The sequence below is a fragment of the Temnothorax americanus genome, unplaced genomic scaffold (genome assembly GCF_048541705.1).
Source record: "Temnothorax americanus isolate GAGA-0224 unplaced genomic scaffold, ASM4854170v1 Scaffold9, whole genome shotgun sequence".
Classification (NCBI taxonomy): domain Eukaryota; kingdom Metazoa; phylum Arthropoda; class Insecta; order Hymenoptera; family Formicidae; genus Temnothorax; species Temnothorax americanus.
In genome coordinates this window covers 1046736-1061571 of record NW_027509812.1, presented here as the reverse complement: position 1 = coordinate 1061571, position 14836 = coordinate 1046736, and the positions used below count along the sequence as shown (strand labels likewise).

The following is a 14836-nucleotide window of genomic DNA, read 5'->3' as shown; positions in this document are numbered from 1 at the left end:
AATATGTAATAGCTCAATATTGCTTATGCATTGCACTATGATTATAATGGGTACGCTGAGAATGATATAAATGTAGACGTTTATAATAAAACTACAATTCTTCAATACTTATTAATTTCTCTAGTTTTTAAGTTATTTAAAATTACAGAAACTTTTTTTAAATATTAATAAAATATCCTTAGCTTGATCTACGTTGCAGCAAATCATATATCAGAGTTATCTAAAACGAAAAGGCAGTTTCTTCTAAAGCTTCAATTGAACAACTAATACTACGTTTACGCGAGCGTTACTTTTGTATTAACTTACGATAATTCCTTCACGTAAACGGGATTTTGTAGCAACTTACGAAAGAAAGAAATAGTTTATTAGAGATATTTATCAGACAATAATATTAGATGCAATATGCGTGCATTTCGTAATCAAATCGTTTTCGAAGTCTAGGCGAAAATCCATACTGAGTGACGTCAAAATAAGCTATCGGGCCATTACGTAAAATCTTTACAAATTCGAATTGAGGAACTCGCGTGTGGACCCCTAATTTCTTTAACAACCCGTCCTTAATTTTGGAACAAGGTTCGCCGTGCTTGATCTTGAAGAAGAAGGGTATACGCCGAACGTTGAGGAAACCTCTTTGTGAAAATGCGCAACAGGAACTAGCATTTCGCCCTTTGCTAGATTCACTTCGTCCAACCGGTAATTCTTCTATCCTATACAACTTGATGCCTGATCTGTTTAAGCGATCTAATGGTGTATCGTCCACGGGGCCGGGCGACATCTTGTTGCAAGTCATTTCTAATATCCTCAGTTTCCCCGATCCGTTTTCCCGATAATTCTAACTGCTTCTTAGCCTCCTCGAGTAAATTAGCAACAGTGCCGTTTTTATTTAGGTAAAGAATCATCGCCTTCTCCTCCTTAAGCGACGGTCCTACCCATATGCACTTGAACCGTTTCTTATTTTCTAGCTCGTTCACCCTAATACTGAGCTGCTGATAAAATAATTTCTTTACTTTCGTTTTGCAGTACGCAACCATATCTTTGAGCGTGCCGTCAAATGTACACTTTAAAGGATGGCCTGGAGAATCTTTGTAATTTTGACATTTGAAGAATTGTAAAAGATACGGATCTGTGCCGACTCGTTGCGCCACAGCCTTTGCCATTTGATCGTATGTCATTCTTAACGAAAGTTCCATTGTAAAACCTGGGTCGTTCGGAATCAGTTTATCACAAAACGTTACTTCTACCCTATAGAATAATAGATCTTTAAAATATTCTCGACACGTTGAAAGTTTCTTTTGAAATACGATGATGTCACCGTCCCTTAATTCCTCCAGAACTTCGTTCAAAGGCTCCGACAGGTGGTCTATTTTCTCGACTAAATTTGGTTCAATTTCCTCATATAAATCGAGTTCCGTGTCCGGTGGAAATCCGGCACGTTCATTTAAAATTGGTATAAGCTCCTGGACTTTAGGTACAACAGGCATATAGCGATGACCGCAGTAATGAATCATCTTATTTTTGGGATCGTAGAGTTTAAAAAAGAGTAAAACATCAGTGTCGTTGTCGAAAGGCGGTAACGCTGTCACGTCGGAGTCTGGAGGTACAAGTTCAACAAATACGTTCCACGGATTGTGATTTTTCGCGCACTCGATGATGGGCTTTTGAACATCAGCATCCGGCTCGATTAACGTAAGTAGGTCTATAGATTTTATTCCAACGTTCGATTCGAATACCGAAGGGCCAAATGCGAATCTGTTCTATAGGATATTTCAGACTATCACTCAGCAGCTCGAGAAACTCGTGCACAGTGGCCTGCTTACGTACGCGAAATACACGATCCGAAGCGCGCTCTGGATCGCAGAGATCATTTCCTTGGTGACCGTCAAAGCTATCCTCGGAAGGACATTGACGTACATGTACAAGTATTCTTCCGTTCTTTCCTTTCTTTTTATTTGTTTCAGCCTCTTCTCCGCGTAAACGAGCGAATTATTGTAAGTTACTATACAGAAATAATGCTCGTGTAAACGTAGTATAAGAGAAAAATTAAAAAATATTATAAAATCTTTTAAGAAAAACTTTCTTTTAAAACTACCTATTCTATCTATAGCTTAGATTTATATCATTTTCAAATCTATACCATTTCTTATACCTGTTTCTTACAAACCTATATTGATAAATTTTCAATATTACCTGATTTCGGCTTCTGTTCGGTTGTAGTATTTGTTTTATTTGGCAAGGGGTAACTCTTCATTGCTTCAGGTTTACCGGTACGTTCTGTCAGCGAGAACTTATTAGAAAGCAATTCTTTGAAGGAGGGCGTAAAAACTCCCTTCAGATCTGGCTCAGAGATAAGACACTCCGTCTGCGGCGCAGTACCAGACTCGTCAACTGAAACATTTGATTTTCTGGATATCTGCTTATCCAATGATCGTGCCACATCCTTTTGTACATCGTTAGTTTGTTCAGGACTGATCTGTCTCCGCAGCTGTCGCAGCTCTCTTTCGATATTGTCTCCAAATGACAGGAGAACTCTTTTTAAGGCATTTACAGCAGAACCCTGCGCAAACAAAAAGTCCCAACCATTCAACCGAGATATAAAATGCACCGCCTATTTTTTCCAAGCGATCAACACATACAATTCTGGCGTTTTGTATCGACAAGCCTTTTGTAGATTCCTCCGCAACATAATAACCAACGTCCTCGTGAAAGTTTCCGTCGTCGAGCTGGACCTTAACGAAACTGACGCAGCCAGCGCAGCACTCATCTCGAGCATCTATCGTATCGATGAAATCTACAACAAATTCGTAAGTATACTTTTACAGGTTTCTACTATTTACAGTTATGACAATTTGTTCAACGACAGACGTATGTACCTAAATTTTGGCTGACCACAGTATGATTCCATTTGCCCTCTCCGAAGACCTTATTGGCCACTGAGATTAAATCACGACGATCAGCCGTGAAATCCATCGGTTCTGCCTTCTCGGGCTTGCGCGTGCTCTTCGTCACGGCTTGTTTTGCAGCGGGCTGAAAGGCGAAAACGTCACGTTCGTTTACGTTTGCGTCACCTTTACACGGCCGTGAGATAGATTTTCTATTTTACTCGAAAAAGAGCTATACAAAAGCCAAGATCTGTGAGATCACTCACGATTTTGATGCACGACAAATATTCATGCCCGTTGTACATATCGTTGTCAAAATCGTGTCTTTAAATCGCAAATTTTAGCGCGCAAAAGCGACCGGCGACCGGCGACGCGCGACAAAACAGAGACGAAATGAAAATCAACCAATCGCAGTCGAGAGAATCGAGAGATCGCGATAATGAAGAATGCCATCTTGAAACCCGAAACTCGAAAGAAGTCGATTCAACGATAGAGAAATCGACCACGTGTGGGAGTTTCCAACAAGCGACACAAGTTGACACACAAACGTGTCGTTCTTATCTTTCTTTTTTGGCAACGAGTAAAATGACACTTGTGTCGCTTGCTGGAAAGCTCCCATTGTCTTCAATCAGGTTATTTTGTTGTAGGATGTACCCATCTTCGATTCTTTTTCTTCATTTTTTAATTTCACTTTGCCTTCATCTTCGTCTTAAAAGTAAAGACCATGACGGCCAATTCGTCATCGCGCTAGATGATCCATCCATTTTGTGGTTGTTATAAAACTGACGGTCGATTGCCGAAACAATCTGAAAATATACTTACGTATAAAATTTGTCGTGCCGGTGACGGTCCGTGTTGAATCAACCTTTTAATAAAGGGCCGCCAGCCGACAGGAGACACAGCGAAGACCTCACGCAATATCGATGCCGCAATAACGATTGCGATCAGCAATAATACATAAAATTTAATGTCCATTTTGTACCAATGTTGATTAACTTTAATCTCGGTTCAACTTACTTTTTATTTTTTAATTTTTTTAATTCTCAGAACTAGAGAAAAACAGAAGAAGGTATATAAGTTATTAGACTCTGAGATTGAAGTTAAATCTGCATTGATATAACAATGCTTATTTCTACCAAAACGTAAATTAACTTTAATCTCGGTTTAACTTGCTTTTCATCTTTTCTTAGTTCTGAAAATTAGAAGAAGATGGAAAGTAAGTTAAACCGAGATTAAAGTTAATCCACCTTGGTAGAAATAAACGTTAAATAACTCGACGGATTAAATTAATCGGGAATTAATTCAACCGGCAGCACCGCGTATAGCGAAACCTCTCTAGCTCCTACAATTCCGTCACCTCTCTAATCTAATATCTCAGCTCTTTTCGCGCGTTAGAAAAAAAAAAAGAGGATTGAAAGGAGCTAACGAATCTGCAAGTGTTCCAACAGGAAGTCGCTTTTATCGAAATCGACATAATTCCGCGTTTATTTTCCGTCTGTCGCGGAACATTTCACGCTTCGACAGGATCGCTCATAATTTTTCGCGTCGCCCAGTCGCGGTCGCCACGAATGAACGTGGAGCTACTACCCCTTCCGCGTCCATCGATTGAAATTCGAATCGATAAATTGAGACGCCGATGCATCGATCGGAAAATAGGAAGCCGCGTGAAAATCTTCTAGCAATTTTCTATTTTTGAACGAGCTATTTCGAAACTATATGACGCGCGCGACGCGGTCACCCAGCTCGTTTCGTCGAGCGTATAAGATCGCGCGATAGGCACTTTATCGGACCGTATTTTTCTCTCGAGTCTCGCGATTATTGATCGACGCAAAAGTGAGAGCGCGCCCACGTCAATTGATTAACGTCGGAGACGAGAGCGAGCGATATTATTGACGCGATCGACGAATCGAGGATGGAACGTGCCGTCACGGCGGCGCGACAGCCCCTGCTGTAACCCGTGTTAAACCTGTAAAGTCCTGTAACTGGTGGTGCGTATACACGCGTGACACGCGACGTCCTCGGATTCCGGGTCGGGCATGAGATTCAACGACAGGGAGCTCGCGGAGGCGAGCTTTGGACCCGCGGACCTGGAGGGACGTCTAAATCACAAGCGGGCCCATAAGTCAGGTTAGTTTAGTCGTTTTTACGTAACGCGACGGGCCTAACCTGTCACCTGTCACTTGACGAACTTCTCCGGAGTGAGATACGATTATACGTGTATTATAAATAATTGTTCCGTCAGAATTAGATCGCGGATTTTATCGTTATAGATTGTCGTATGCCGCCACTGCGCGATTACCTTCCTTCGGTTAGACTCGAGGGGGAGTTATTTTTTTTCAATCTCTATCGTCTCTCGAGATATAGACTGTAAATAGAGCTGCTTAAGAGAGTTTCGTTTATGGAGAATAATTGTACCGCTTTCTGGATCAAAACAAAGAAAATGCGTAGTCTGTTGTAACATCTGTGTCTTAGTTAGTGTCAATCGAAGGAAGGAATCAAAGGCGTATTCATAATTGTTGATAATTAAAGTAAACGATAATTAAACTAACATTTGTCCAATATATTTTCACTTTTATATTTGCTTCCAGTGTTCAAAGAGAAGTGGTTCAAGCTGCGATACAATCTATTGTTTTACTTCAACATCAATGACTTGGGGCACATCGATAGGAGGCAACCCGCCGGGGTCATCGTTCTAGAGAATTACGCCATCAATATAGATAATTCATCCGAGGGGGCGTTTGCGTTCAGTATCTCGTTCCGCGACGAGCAGGAGAAGCGACACGTGCTGAGCGGTCGATCGGAGACCCAAGTGGAGCAGTGGGTCGACGCGCTTAAGCAAGCGAGCTACGAATATTGGCGATCGCGCCTGATCGTGCTTCAGGAAAGATTGCGCGAGAAAACGGGAAAGGACCCGTTGCTCATGTATCCTAGAAATCAGGGTGTGGTGCGAGACGAAGCTTGGGAACCTGCCACCAGTTTCAGATCTCACGTACGTTCCTTTACGACGTCAGTCGCGCCTACGTTGAATACGATAACGAGGGACGTTAATCTCATAGATCTTTAATACGGGACAATAATTTTAGACTACCTAAATTAAAATTGTTAATTTTTACAATTTAATATCTAAAAATGGCGGCCTCGCGAAATTTATATTTTGAAGGAACAATACGTACGTAATCGATGTAAGAAAGTTTTGTGGAAAACTGCCACGAGCGAGCAAGTTTTAGGACGCAGGTTCACAATAAGTATGTGTACGAGCTTTAATAATTTATATATTATAATAATAAGATAGTATACCACATATAGAATTTATATCCTATGTACGAGACAAAATGTAAAGGAAAATAGAAATATTATAGTCAGACGAAGTAATTTACTTCAAATAAGAATGATTTTGTTTATTATAATATTAGAGCGCGTTTCAAATCCAAAAGAGATTAAAAACAGTTATTAAAAAGTTAAATGTAAAAAGAAAACAGTCTGGGGTGAAAAAGTTATTCTTTTCCTAATGCGACAACGAATATATATGTAGGTATACGAGAACAGACAAAATTCGAATTATATAAAGTAATAATACTGACAAGATAGCACGGATGTGTAAAATATATGCAAGTAACGTACAACGATGTGAATTTAAAACTTGTTTTAATTTATAATAATATTGTAAAACAAGTTATACGAGTGTACCGATGCATATTTAGTAATTTTCGACAACTAAATATTAATATTGAATACTTAACCTTTAACGCGTACACGTGGGTCTACGGCGTCCGAGCCGAAAGTGATATCTGCTCGTAACTGTAAAACTTGCAAGAGCCTGTTAGAAGATATTAAATAAACGATGTTCACGCGCACACATCAAAATGACTGTACAGTCGTCAACTACGATGTAGACAGATGTTTCACGAATTTTTTTAGATTTCTTAAAATATTTTAAGGTAGCGTTGAACGTGACAGACCCACGTATACACTTTAAGGTATAATAATAAATTATGTACGATTCATATTGCAACAAAACAAATTTTGTGATTTTTTTGTAATCGCCACTTCTACCTCTGTATAAATTTAATGAAATATTTATTTATCAAATACTCAATCCGTCTAACAAAATTCTGTAATAGCAACATTGTTAAGTTCATAATGAAAAAAAATAAAGGTATTTTTATAATTTCTGCACTTTAATTGTATTATCAAAAACTGTAAATGCATAATATACTACATTTATACATAATCTGCGATATCTTAATATAAGCATAAGAAAATTGATTGGCTTATTTCCTTGTGCACGTGCATATGGACCACGCAATTTTCTTATGCTTACGCATCGCGCAGAACGCAGAAGTGTGTGCTCCCCGCTAAAGGCCGGGATGGCCTCTCAGGTTTCTCTCTGGTTATGCAAAAATCTGTGTGTTTTCCGCTTTATCGACAGTGTCGGAAAATGGACGTTGCTACGTAGTACCAATTTTTAAAACGGATGTACTGACGGTCCCACGAAAAAGGCCGGGAGTCTTTCTATAGTTTTAAGCTTTTATATGTACTCTCCCTCTCTCTCTCTCTCTCTCTCTCTCTCTCTCTCTCTCTCTCTCTCTCTCTCACCCCTCCCCCTCCCCCTCACCCCTCTCTCCCTCTCTCCCTCCCTGTATGTATTTTTTCTATGTATTTGGATATCTTTCTAGAAATAATTTTTTTTTTACGTGAAAAACGTTTTTTTTTTTAATAGTTATTCTGCTATTCCGGAAAATTCTACCCCTACTTCATATACAATACTTTCAAAATCTGTCCAGCCGTTCTTGAGTTATAAGTGCTGTAACTAACCCGACTTTGTTTTATATATATATATATCGACTGCACAATTATTTAACAACATCACTCGCGATAAGACAAGTGCGGGTACTACTTAATTTTGCAGCTTCTTCTAATCAAAATTAATGTAAAATAAAATAATAATAATACAATATAATTGTCATTTCCTTCATCGTTCAAGTTACATTACGGCTGAGATAAAGTTTTGAGACTACGTTTTGCTAATTAAATTGCTCTTAAGCAATTTGCTTGTCTCGTAATAGCCAGCATCTAGTGTTACAGGTCTCGTCTAACGTCACAAATCTAATATTACTGGTCCTTGTGAAACAAAGGCTTATTAGTCGACCAGAAACGATTACCGAGCCCGCAGTGACGATTTAAATAGATTGGACTGATCGGAATGCCGTTTGTTTACGGCAGCGCTTTTATCGTTTCGCTCCCGAACCGTAATATTAAATTTAATAATAGCGCGTGAAGATATTAAGTAGTTCATTTGAGTGACTCACATTCGTGTTCTCTATATTTAAGTGCAGCCGTTATTTAATTGCCACAAGAAACGTTACAAAATAAAAGTACAGCTGTATTTTGCACGGAATGTGGGTTTTCGTTAGGTATTCGGATGAACATCTGGACTAAACAATTCTAAGAATTATAGTTGACGTGCACGCTAACTCTTTAGCAAAATTAAACGACAATTAAATGGTATTATCTGTGCGATATAGCAAAAGTCTTTTATATATATATTAAATCATTTTATTTTAAAAATATTTATTTTACATCAAATTTTATATGTGCAATAAAAGAGCTATGGTCAGGACAAAAAATTATCTTGAGCTTTAAAGTGCATCGGTATAAAAGGTTGAATAATACAGTCAATTCTTTTGTTAATACATTATATATAGTTCCGAAGTAATCGCGTTAGGTACTCACTCGAAATTCGTCTCTGAAGAGTTCAGCGAGGGACAGATCGAAGAGTCTCTTATACAATAACGTTTTCGGGATATCACAAACACAATCACAGCATGTGATATCACCAAAACCAGCAGGTGATATCACAAAGACGGTGCAGCGTGCAGCTCCGTGCCGAAATCGTTTTAGAGTAGCTCGAAGACCGATATGATTTATTGTCTAAAAAATCGCGAGGTATATCTTCAGAACGTTCAAGAATAATTTAATCGCTATCACAGAGCTTGATAGCGCAATTGATAGATAGATAAGACTAGCCGCGATCGGGAGTGCCGTAGTTGTCGCAACGAGTTCCAGCTCCAGAATAAATAAATTCCTGGCGAAATCGGCACATATAAAAAAACTATAAAAAGACTCCCACATATACAAAAAAAGCTATAGCACATATAAAAGCTCTAAGCGTTACGACGGCTCTTGCTGGAGTCTGGTGGGGTGCTCACCCCCAACAACTTGACATGATCTACAAGGGATTAATTCGAAGCAACATGGACTATGGGTGCCAGGTCTACCAGCTACGCGGCAATCTCACCATTTTCCAAAAATTACAACGCATTCAAAATAAAGCCATCGGGACTGCACTGGGCTATAGACAATCTACCCCAATCAACGTAATGTTGGATGAAGCAAAGGAACCACCGTTACACTATAGATTTAAATTCCTTACTTCAAAACTCGTATTAAAAAATGTGGCTCAAGAATTTAGTCCTGTAACTATTAGTCTTGACGATCTACATCCACTTACCAGAACACAACATAATTACGAAATTGCCATCAATTCTATACCGTCTTACAAATACTTTCGATCCATACTAGGTAAATTAAGTATGATTTATCATTCTGTCACGTTACCAGTATTCAATCACAGTTTCCAATCGCTTGTCATCGACATTCGTTTTGTTTCATTCTACTGTGAACCTAATATCCAGAATGTCAACTCTATTTTTATAGAACAATCTAAAAAACTAAGGGAGAACGCTATATCCTTTTACACGGATGGTTCCAAAAATGAATCGGGAAACGTTGGCGCCGGTATTTTCTCCCCAGACTTAAATCTGCAAATCATGCATAAACTGCCGACAGAAACCACGATCTTTTCCGCTGAGGCGTGGGCTATTCTTCAGGTGCTGATAACCATTGGTGGGGGAAATTTTCCTAAGGTGGTGATATTCTCCGATTCTAAAAATGTTTTGGAAAATCTTTGTTCGAGTGCTGCTAATCAACAGAACTATATCATTCCCCGAATTAGAGAAAAGATTTACCAACTCTCTTCCAAGGGAGTTGATCTCCATCTTGCCTGGATCCCGTCGCACCGAGGTATCATGGCCATTGAACAAGCAGACAAAATCGCTAAAGAGGCTGCTGGGAAGGGCTATGTCCCCGATTTTAAAATTCCCCATTGTGACTTTTATTCAGTTGCTAAAGAAACTCTTCGGAATCATTTTAAAGAATATTTGCGTTGCTGCGGCTCATATAAAGGCATTCCTTTTTATAATAACTTCCACTCAAGTAAAGATCGCCCTTGGTTTTATAAAAAAAACCCTTCAAAAGAAAAGAAATTGTTCTTATCAATAGGCTACGCAGTGGACATTATAACTTAAATTACAGTTTAGCCAGGAAAAATATTATCGATTCTGGGGCCTGTCCTTGTGGCTACCCCAGCCAAGACATTAACCATGTGATTTTTTACTGTAATCTTTTTACTAACAAAGCTTCCTACCTAATCAAATATATGAACAAAATTTCTCCTCAGCCCCCTAAAGACATACTTCCTTTTTTAAGCGCCCCTACATGTCAATTTGTCCGCCTCCTTCTTGCGGCGTGCAAGTCTATGAATCTGCAACCCTAATCCAAAATCCCCTACTACTAAGCGTGGGGATCGTCAAAGCCATATAGAAACATTCCGCGGTGTTCTGCGCTTGCGCCGAAGCCTGCGGATCTTTTGTTCACGTTTTCAATCTTGCTACGGCGCCATTCGTGGCCTAAGACATTGACAATACACGCCATCTACGGCTATTCGACAAGAGGTTCGTCCTGGCCTGGCCGTTTTCGGAGCAGCACTGCTTGAAGGCCATTAAACATAAGAAGAAGAAGACCGTACACCGTACTCCGACAAGCGAGACAGCAAGTGAAGCAAGATGTATCTTCTGTATTTATTTAGAATAGCTACTGCACCTCAAATATCGATGAAATTAGACTTAATCGATTCGTTTTTGCATAAAACGAAAGAATCTGGCAGAAAAATGCGGCGGTCTGCCCTGCGAAGCGAGATATTTAGCGTTAAAGTTGACGACTATCAGGTTATGAAACCTGTCATACCGACGCGATGTAGCGATTGTGGTAGCGACAGAAACATGCCCCGCGGCCACATGCGCATGCTCCGTGCCCGCACGCGCATGCAAAAGTGCGCGAATTTGAAACGTATGCATACTTATAATGCATAAATATAAATATGTACTTTTTATATACGAACTTTTCTCTGCTTTAACAAATTATTTGTTAAATAATTTGTTAAAGCAGAGAATAGTTGGTATATGGAAAGTACATATTTATATTTACAATGAATAGTTGGTATATAAATATGTACTTTTCATATACCAACTATTCTCTGCTTTAACAAACTATTTGTTAAATAATTTGTTAAAGCAGAGAATAGTTGGGGTATGAAAAGTACATATTTATATGTACAATGAATAGTTGGTATATAAATATGTACTTTTCGTATACCAACTATTCTCTGCTTTACAAATTATTTCTGCTACAGATATTATGCGTCGAAGTTAACGAAACAGAAATAATTTGTTAAAGCAGAGAATAGTTGGTATACGAAAAGTACATATTTATATACCAACTATTCATTGTACATATAAATATGTACTTTTCATACCCCAACTATTCTCTGCTTTAACAAATTATTTAACAAATAGTTTGTTAAAGCAGAGAATAGTTGGTATATGAAAAGTACATATTTATATACCAACTATTCATTGTAAATATAAATATGTACTTTCCATATACCAACTATTCTCTGCTTTAACAAATTATTTAACAAATAATTTGTTAAAGCAGAGAAAAGTTCGTATATAAAAAGTACATATTTATATTTATGCATTATAAGTATGCATACGTTTCAACGTCGCGCACTTTTGCATGCGCGTGCGGACACGGAGCATGCGCATGTGGCCACAGAGCTGACAGAGCATGCGCATGTGGCCGCGGGGCATGTTCATGTCGCTACCACAGTCGCTACATCTCGTCGGTATGACAGGTTTCATAACCTGAGAGTCGTCAACTTTAACGTTAAATATCTCGCTTCGTTGGGCAGACCGCCGCATTTTTCTGCCAGATTCTTTCGTTTTATGCAAAAACGAATCGATTAAGCCTAATTTCATCGATATTTGAGGTGCAGTAGCTATTCTAAATAAATACCAATAGAGAAAAGATATTTAACACGTTAAAAGAATTTATCGCAGAACTTCATTATATGTAAGCTCTAAGCTCGCGTCTTAAGAAGAAGAGAAGAAAAATGAATATTGAATACAAATTCGAGAAAGAAATCGACTGCAAGCAAGGGGCCGTCAGATCTGTACGATTCAGTGGTAAGGAGACTCGTTTACTTTTGATACACTATTATTTCATCAGACGCGTATATGGAAACCGATGGTTTTGCGTTTCAGTGGACGGTTCGTATTGCGTAACGTGCGGGTCAGATAGAAAGCTAAAATTATGGAATCCGTACAAGTCTGTTACGTTAAAGACGTACGGCGGACACGGCGACGAGGTTATGGATGCCTCCGCGTCTTGCGACAGCAGCCAGATAGTATCATGCGGATTAGACAAATCTGTAATCGTCTGGGACGTGGCGACAGGCACGCCTGTGCGTCGCTTCCGAGGACACGCAGGACCCGTCACGACAGTCAGGTAAGTGTATCGTTTGCAAAATTGAAGTTAACGAGTATCAAGATTATTATTATATTTCGCAAACAAATTTATTTAAGATTTGTAAGTGCAAAAAGGTGAAAAACTGCCCTCTGTCTGATATGTATCACCAATTAAATTCTGTCTTAAATAAAGATAATTAAGTTCAACGAATCTAGAACTTGAATGTCATATATAATGATTTTTATGTTACGACGTTCGAACGCACGGCGTATTTCTAAAACGCAAGTTCTCTTAGCTAAGTTCAATGTTTCCTATTGCAATCACAGATTTAACGAAGAATCGTCAATGATCGTTTCTGGGTCGCGTGACAACAGTGTCATGTGTTGGGACGGACGTTCCAAGGCGCAAGAAGCGGTACAATCTTTGAACGACGCCAAGGATTCCATTTCGAGCGTGAGGGTTTCGGCTCACGAGATCTTGTCCGGTTCTTTCGACGGCAAAGCACGCACGTATGATATACGAGTGGGCGAACTTTGCGAAGATTATATGGGAGGTGAGAAATAACGAGTTACAATATAACGGATTTGCGACTTCGCGTTGAGATTGGAAAGTAATACAGTATTTTACAACGCGACGCAAATTTTTCAGATGCGATCACATGCGCCAGTTTCACCGGTGACGGACAGTGTCTGGTCGTCGGTTGCGCGGACGACGCGATCAGATTGATCGACAAGGACTCGGGAGAGCTACTCGGCGAGTTCGCCGGACACACTGGGAAGGATCTGTGCCTGGAATCGATCGTGGACTGTCAAGACGCGAGAATTCTTTCCGGCTCGGCCGACGGAAAGTTATGGATTTGGGATCTAGTGTCTCAGCAAGTGATCGCGAAGCTCTCGGGTTCCAAGCCAACCAAGCATCCTACCGTATCTATAAGCGTTCATCCGCGGAAGAACTGCTTTTTGGCGTCCAACGGATCTAACGTATTGATGTGGAGCACGCAGACTCACACGGATAACGAGTAATAGCGAAGTTTGTTCCATTATTACCCCTTTGTGTACAGAGTAAGTCCAAAGTCTGTGATTTCCAAATAATTTTAGTTGCAACAATTTGTACGAGATTTTTTACAAACTAAATATTCATTGTATGGTATATATTAATAATAATAATATAGTTATTTTTTACAAAGTCGAACTATTTAATAATTAATGGTTGCTTGTCTACTTGACAATTTTGGTAGAAAAAAACTGTAAAAGTTTATTGTCTAGCAAACATTGCGTCACACTTCGATGAGTCAAGAAATTATGTACTTTTAAACACAAACAGCTTGTATTATTCCGCGGTCTTTCTTACGGTATCTGATCATATTTCTCAAGCAAGCATATATTCTCAGACGACTAAATATATTAGTATTCGTGTGAGACGAACAACTATAGGAATGACAAATTTCATCCATCGACGTAAAGACAAACAAGGCAAAAAAAAAACAAAAGAATTCCATTTAAGAGTGATGTCTCGATTCGCACACAGGTATACGGGGTGCGCGCGCGAGCGCAGAAATTTCACATCGTCATTTCTTCATCGTTCGCGGAAGGGGCGAGTAAGGAGGTGGTGCGTGGCCTTTCCGGGTTAAACCGGGGCCACGTACCTATCGTACGATTCGCACGCGTGACGAGGTGACGCGCGTGAAACGCTTTCGAGTTTCGAGCGCCCGCGCCCGGCGCGCGTTTAGCGCAAACGGGTTGGCGGGGGGGGGGCGAGAGCGCGAGGGGGCAAGCCGGGCAAGCGGAACGGCGAGCGCGCACAATGGAACGAGAGGAGCGAAACTGCGCGCGCAGGTGGCGCGATGTCGGTGCGTCAGAGCCAGAGCCACTGTCGGGGCCGGCGTAGTCTCGCCCGGGAGAGCGCGCGAAGGAAAGAGAGAGAAAGGGAGACGGAGTGCGACGTTACTCGCACTGGGCGATCGAGCGTGGCACCCAGAGAAGCGAGAGAAACCGGCTGAATCGCAGTGGCGGATTATAGGACACGGAATTTGAACTAATTTCGAGACTTTCCGTCGCTGGTAAACATTTTTAATTAAGAAAGTGTCAGAGAGAGAGAGAGAGAGAGAGAGAGCGAGAGAGAGAGAGAGAAAGAGAGTATGAATGAATGAGAGAGTGAGAGGGAAAGAGAAAGAGTTTATCGAGTATTATTCGCGATTTAACTGGGAAGTAATGATCATGAAGTTTGTAATATATAAACGCGGAATTATAAAACGCATTTTTAAGAGTTTCCCCGAAACATTGGAATCTCCAGGCGCGAAATGACCGATT

General features: G+C 40.0%; 3 protein-coding genes and 1 pseudogene across 9 annotated transcripts in view; 2 read left to right on the top strand and 2 right to left on the bottom strand.

The window, feature by feature from the left end:
* Positions 1-14836, bottom strand: part of LOC143908158 (uncharacterized) — a 33489-nt gene that overhangs the window by 4068 nt on the left and 14585 nt on the right. Inside the window, exons 3-6 of one of the 3 annotated variants that reach the window (XM_077425548.1) lie at positions 3702-3928; positions 2871-3024; positions 2634-2788; positions 2188-2554 (exon numbers count right to left, since the gene is read on the bottom strand). In XM_077425548.1, the coding sequence (XP_077281674.1) occupies positions 2188-2554; positions 2634-2788; positions 2871-3024; positions 3702-3854 (829 nt within the window). In that variant the 5' untranslated portion in view covers positions 3855-3928. Of the gene's footprint in view, positions 1-2187; positions 2555-2633; positions 2789-2870; positions 3025-3145; positions 3300-3701; positions 3929-14836 lie in introns of those variants that run through there. The other 2 variants (XM_077425549.1, XM_077425551.1) reach the window with 2 other exon arrangements.
* LOC143907952 (ubiquitin carboxyl-terminal hydrolase 7 pseudogene) lies at positions 4-2102 on the bottom strand (annotated as a pseudogene).
* LOC143908168 (pleckstrin homology domain-containing family J member 1) lies at positions 4477-6476 on the top strand. The gene is made up of 2 exons (XM_077425568.1): positions 4477-5006; positions 5468-6476. Exons 1-2 carry the CDS (start codon positions 4916-4918, stop codon positions 5941-5943), a joined length of 567 nt encoding a protein of 188 aa, XP_077281694.1. The 5' UTR covers positions 4477-4915; the 3' UTR covers positions 5944-6476.
* LOC143908155 (low-density lipoprotein receptor) overlaps positions 14382-14836 on the top strand; it is a 29370-nt gene continuing 28915 nt past the window's right edge. Inside the window, exon 1 of one of the 5 annotated variants that reach the window (XM_077425540.1) lies at positions 14382-14586. The gene's annotated coding sequence lies outside the window, so the exon portion shown is untranslated. The remainder of the gene's footprint in view (positions 14587-14836) is intronic. The other 4 variants (XM_077425542.1, XM_077425544.1, XM_077425541.1 and 1 more) reach the window with 4 other exon arrangements.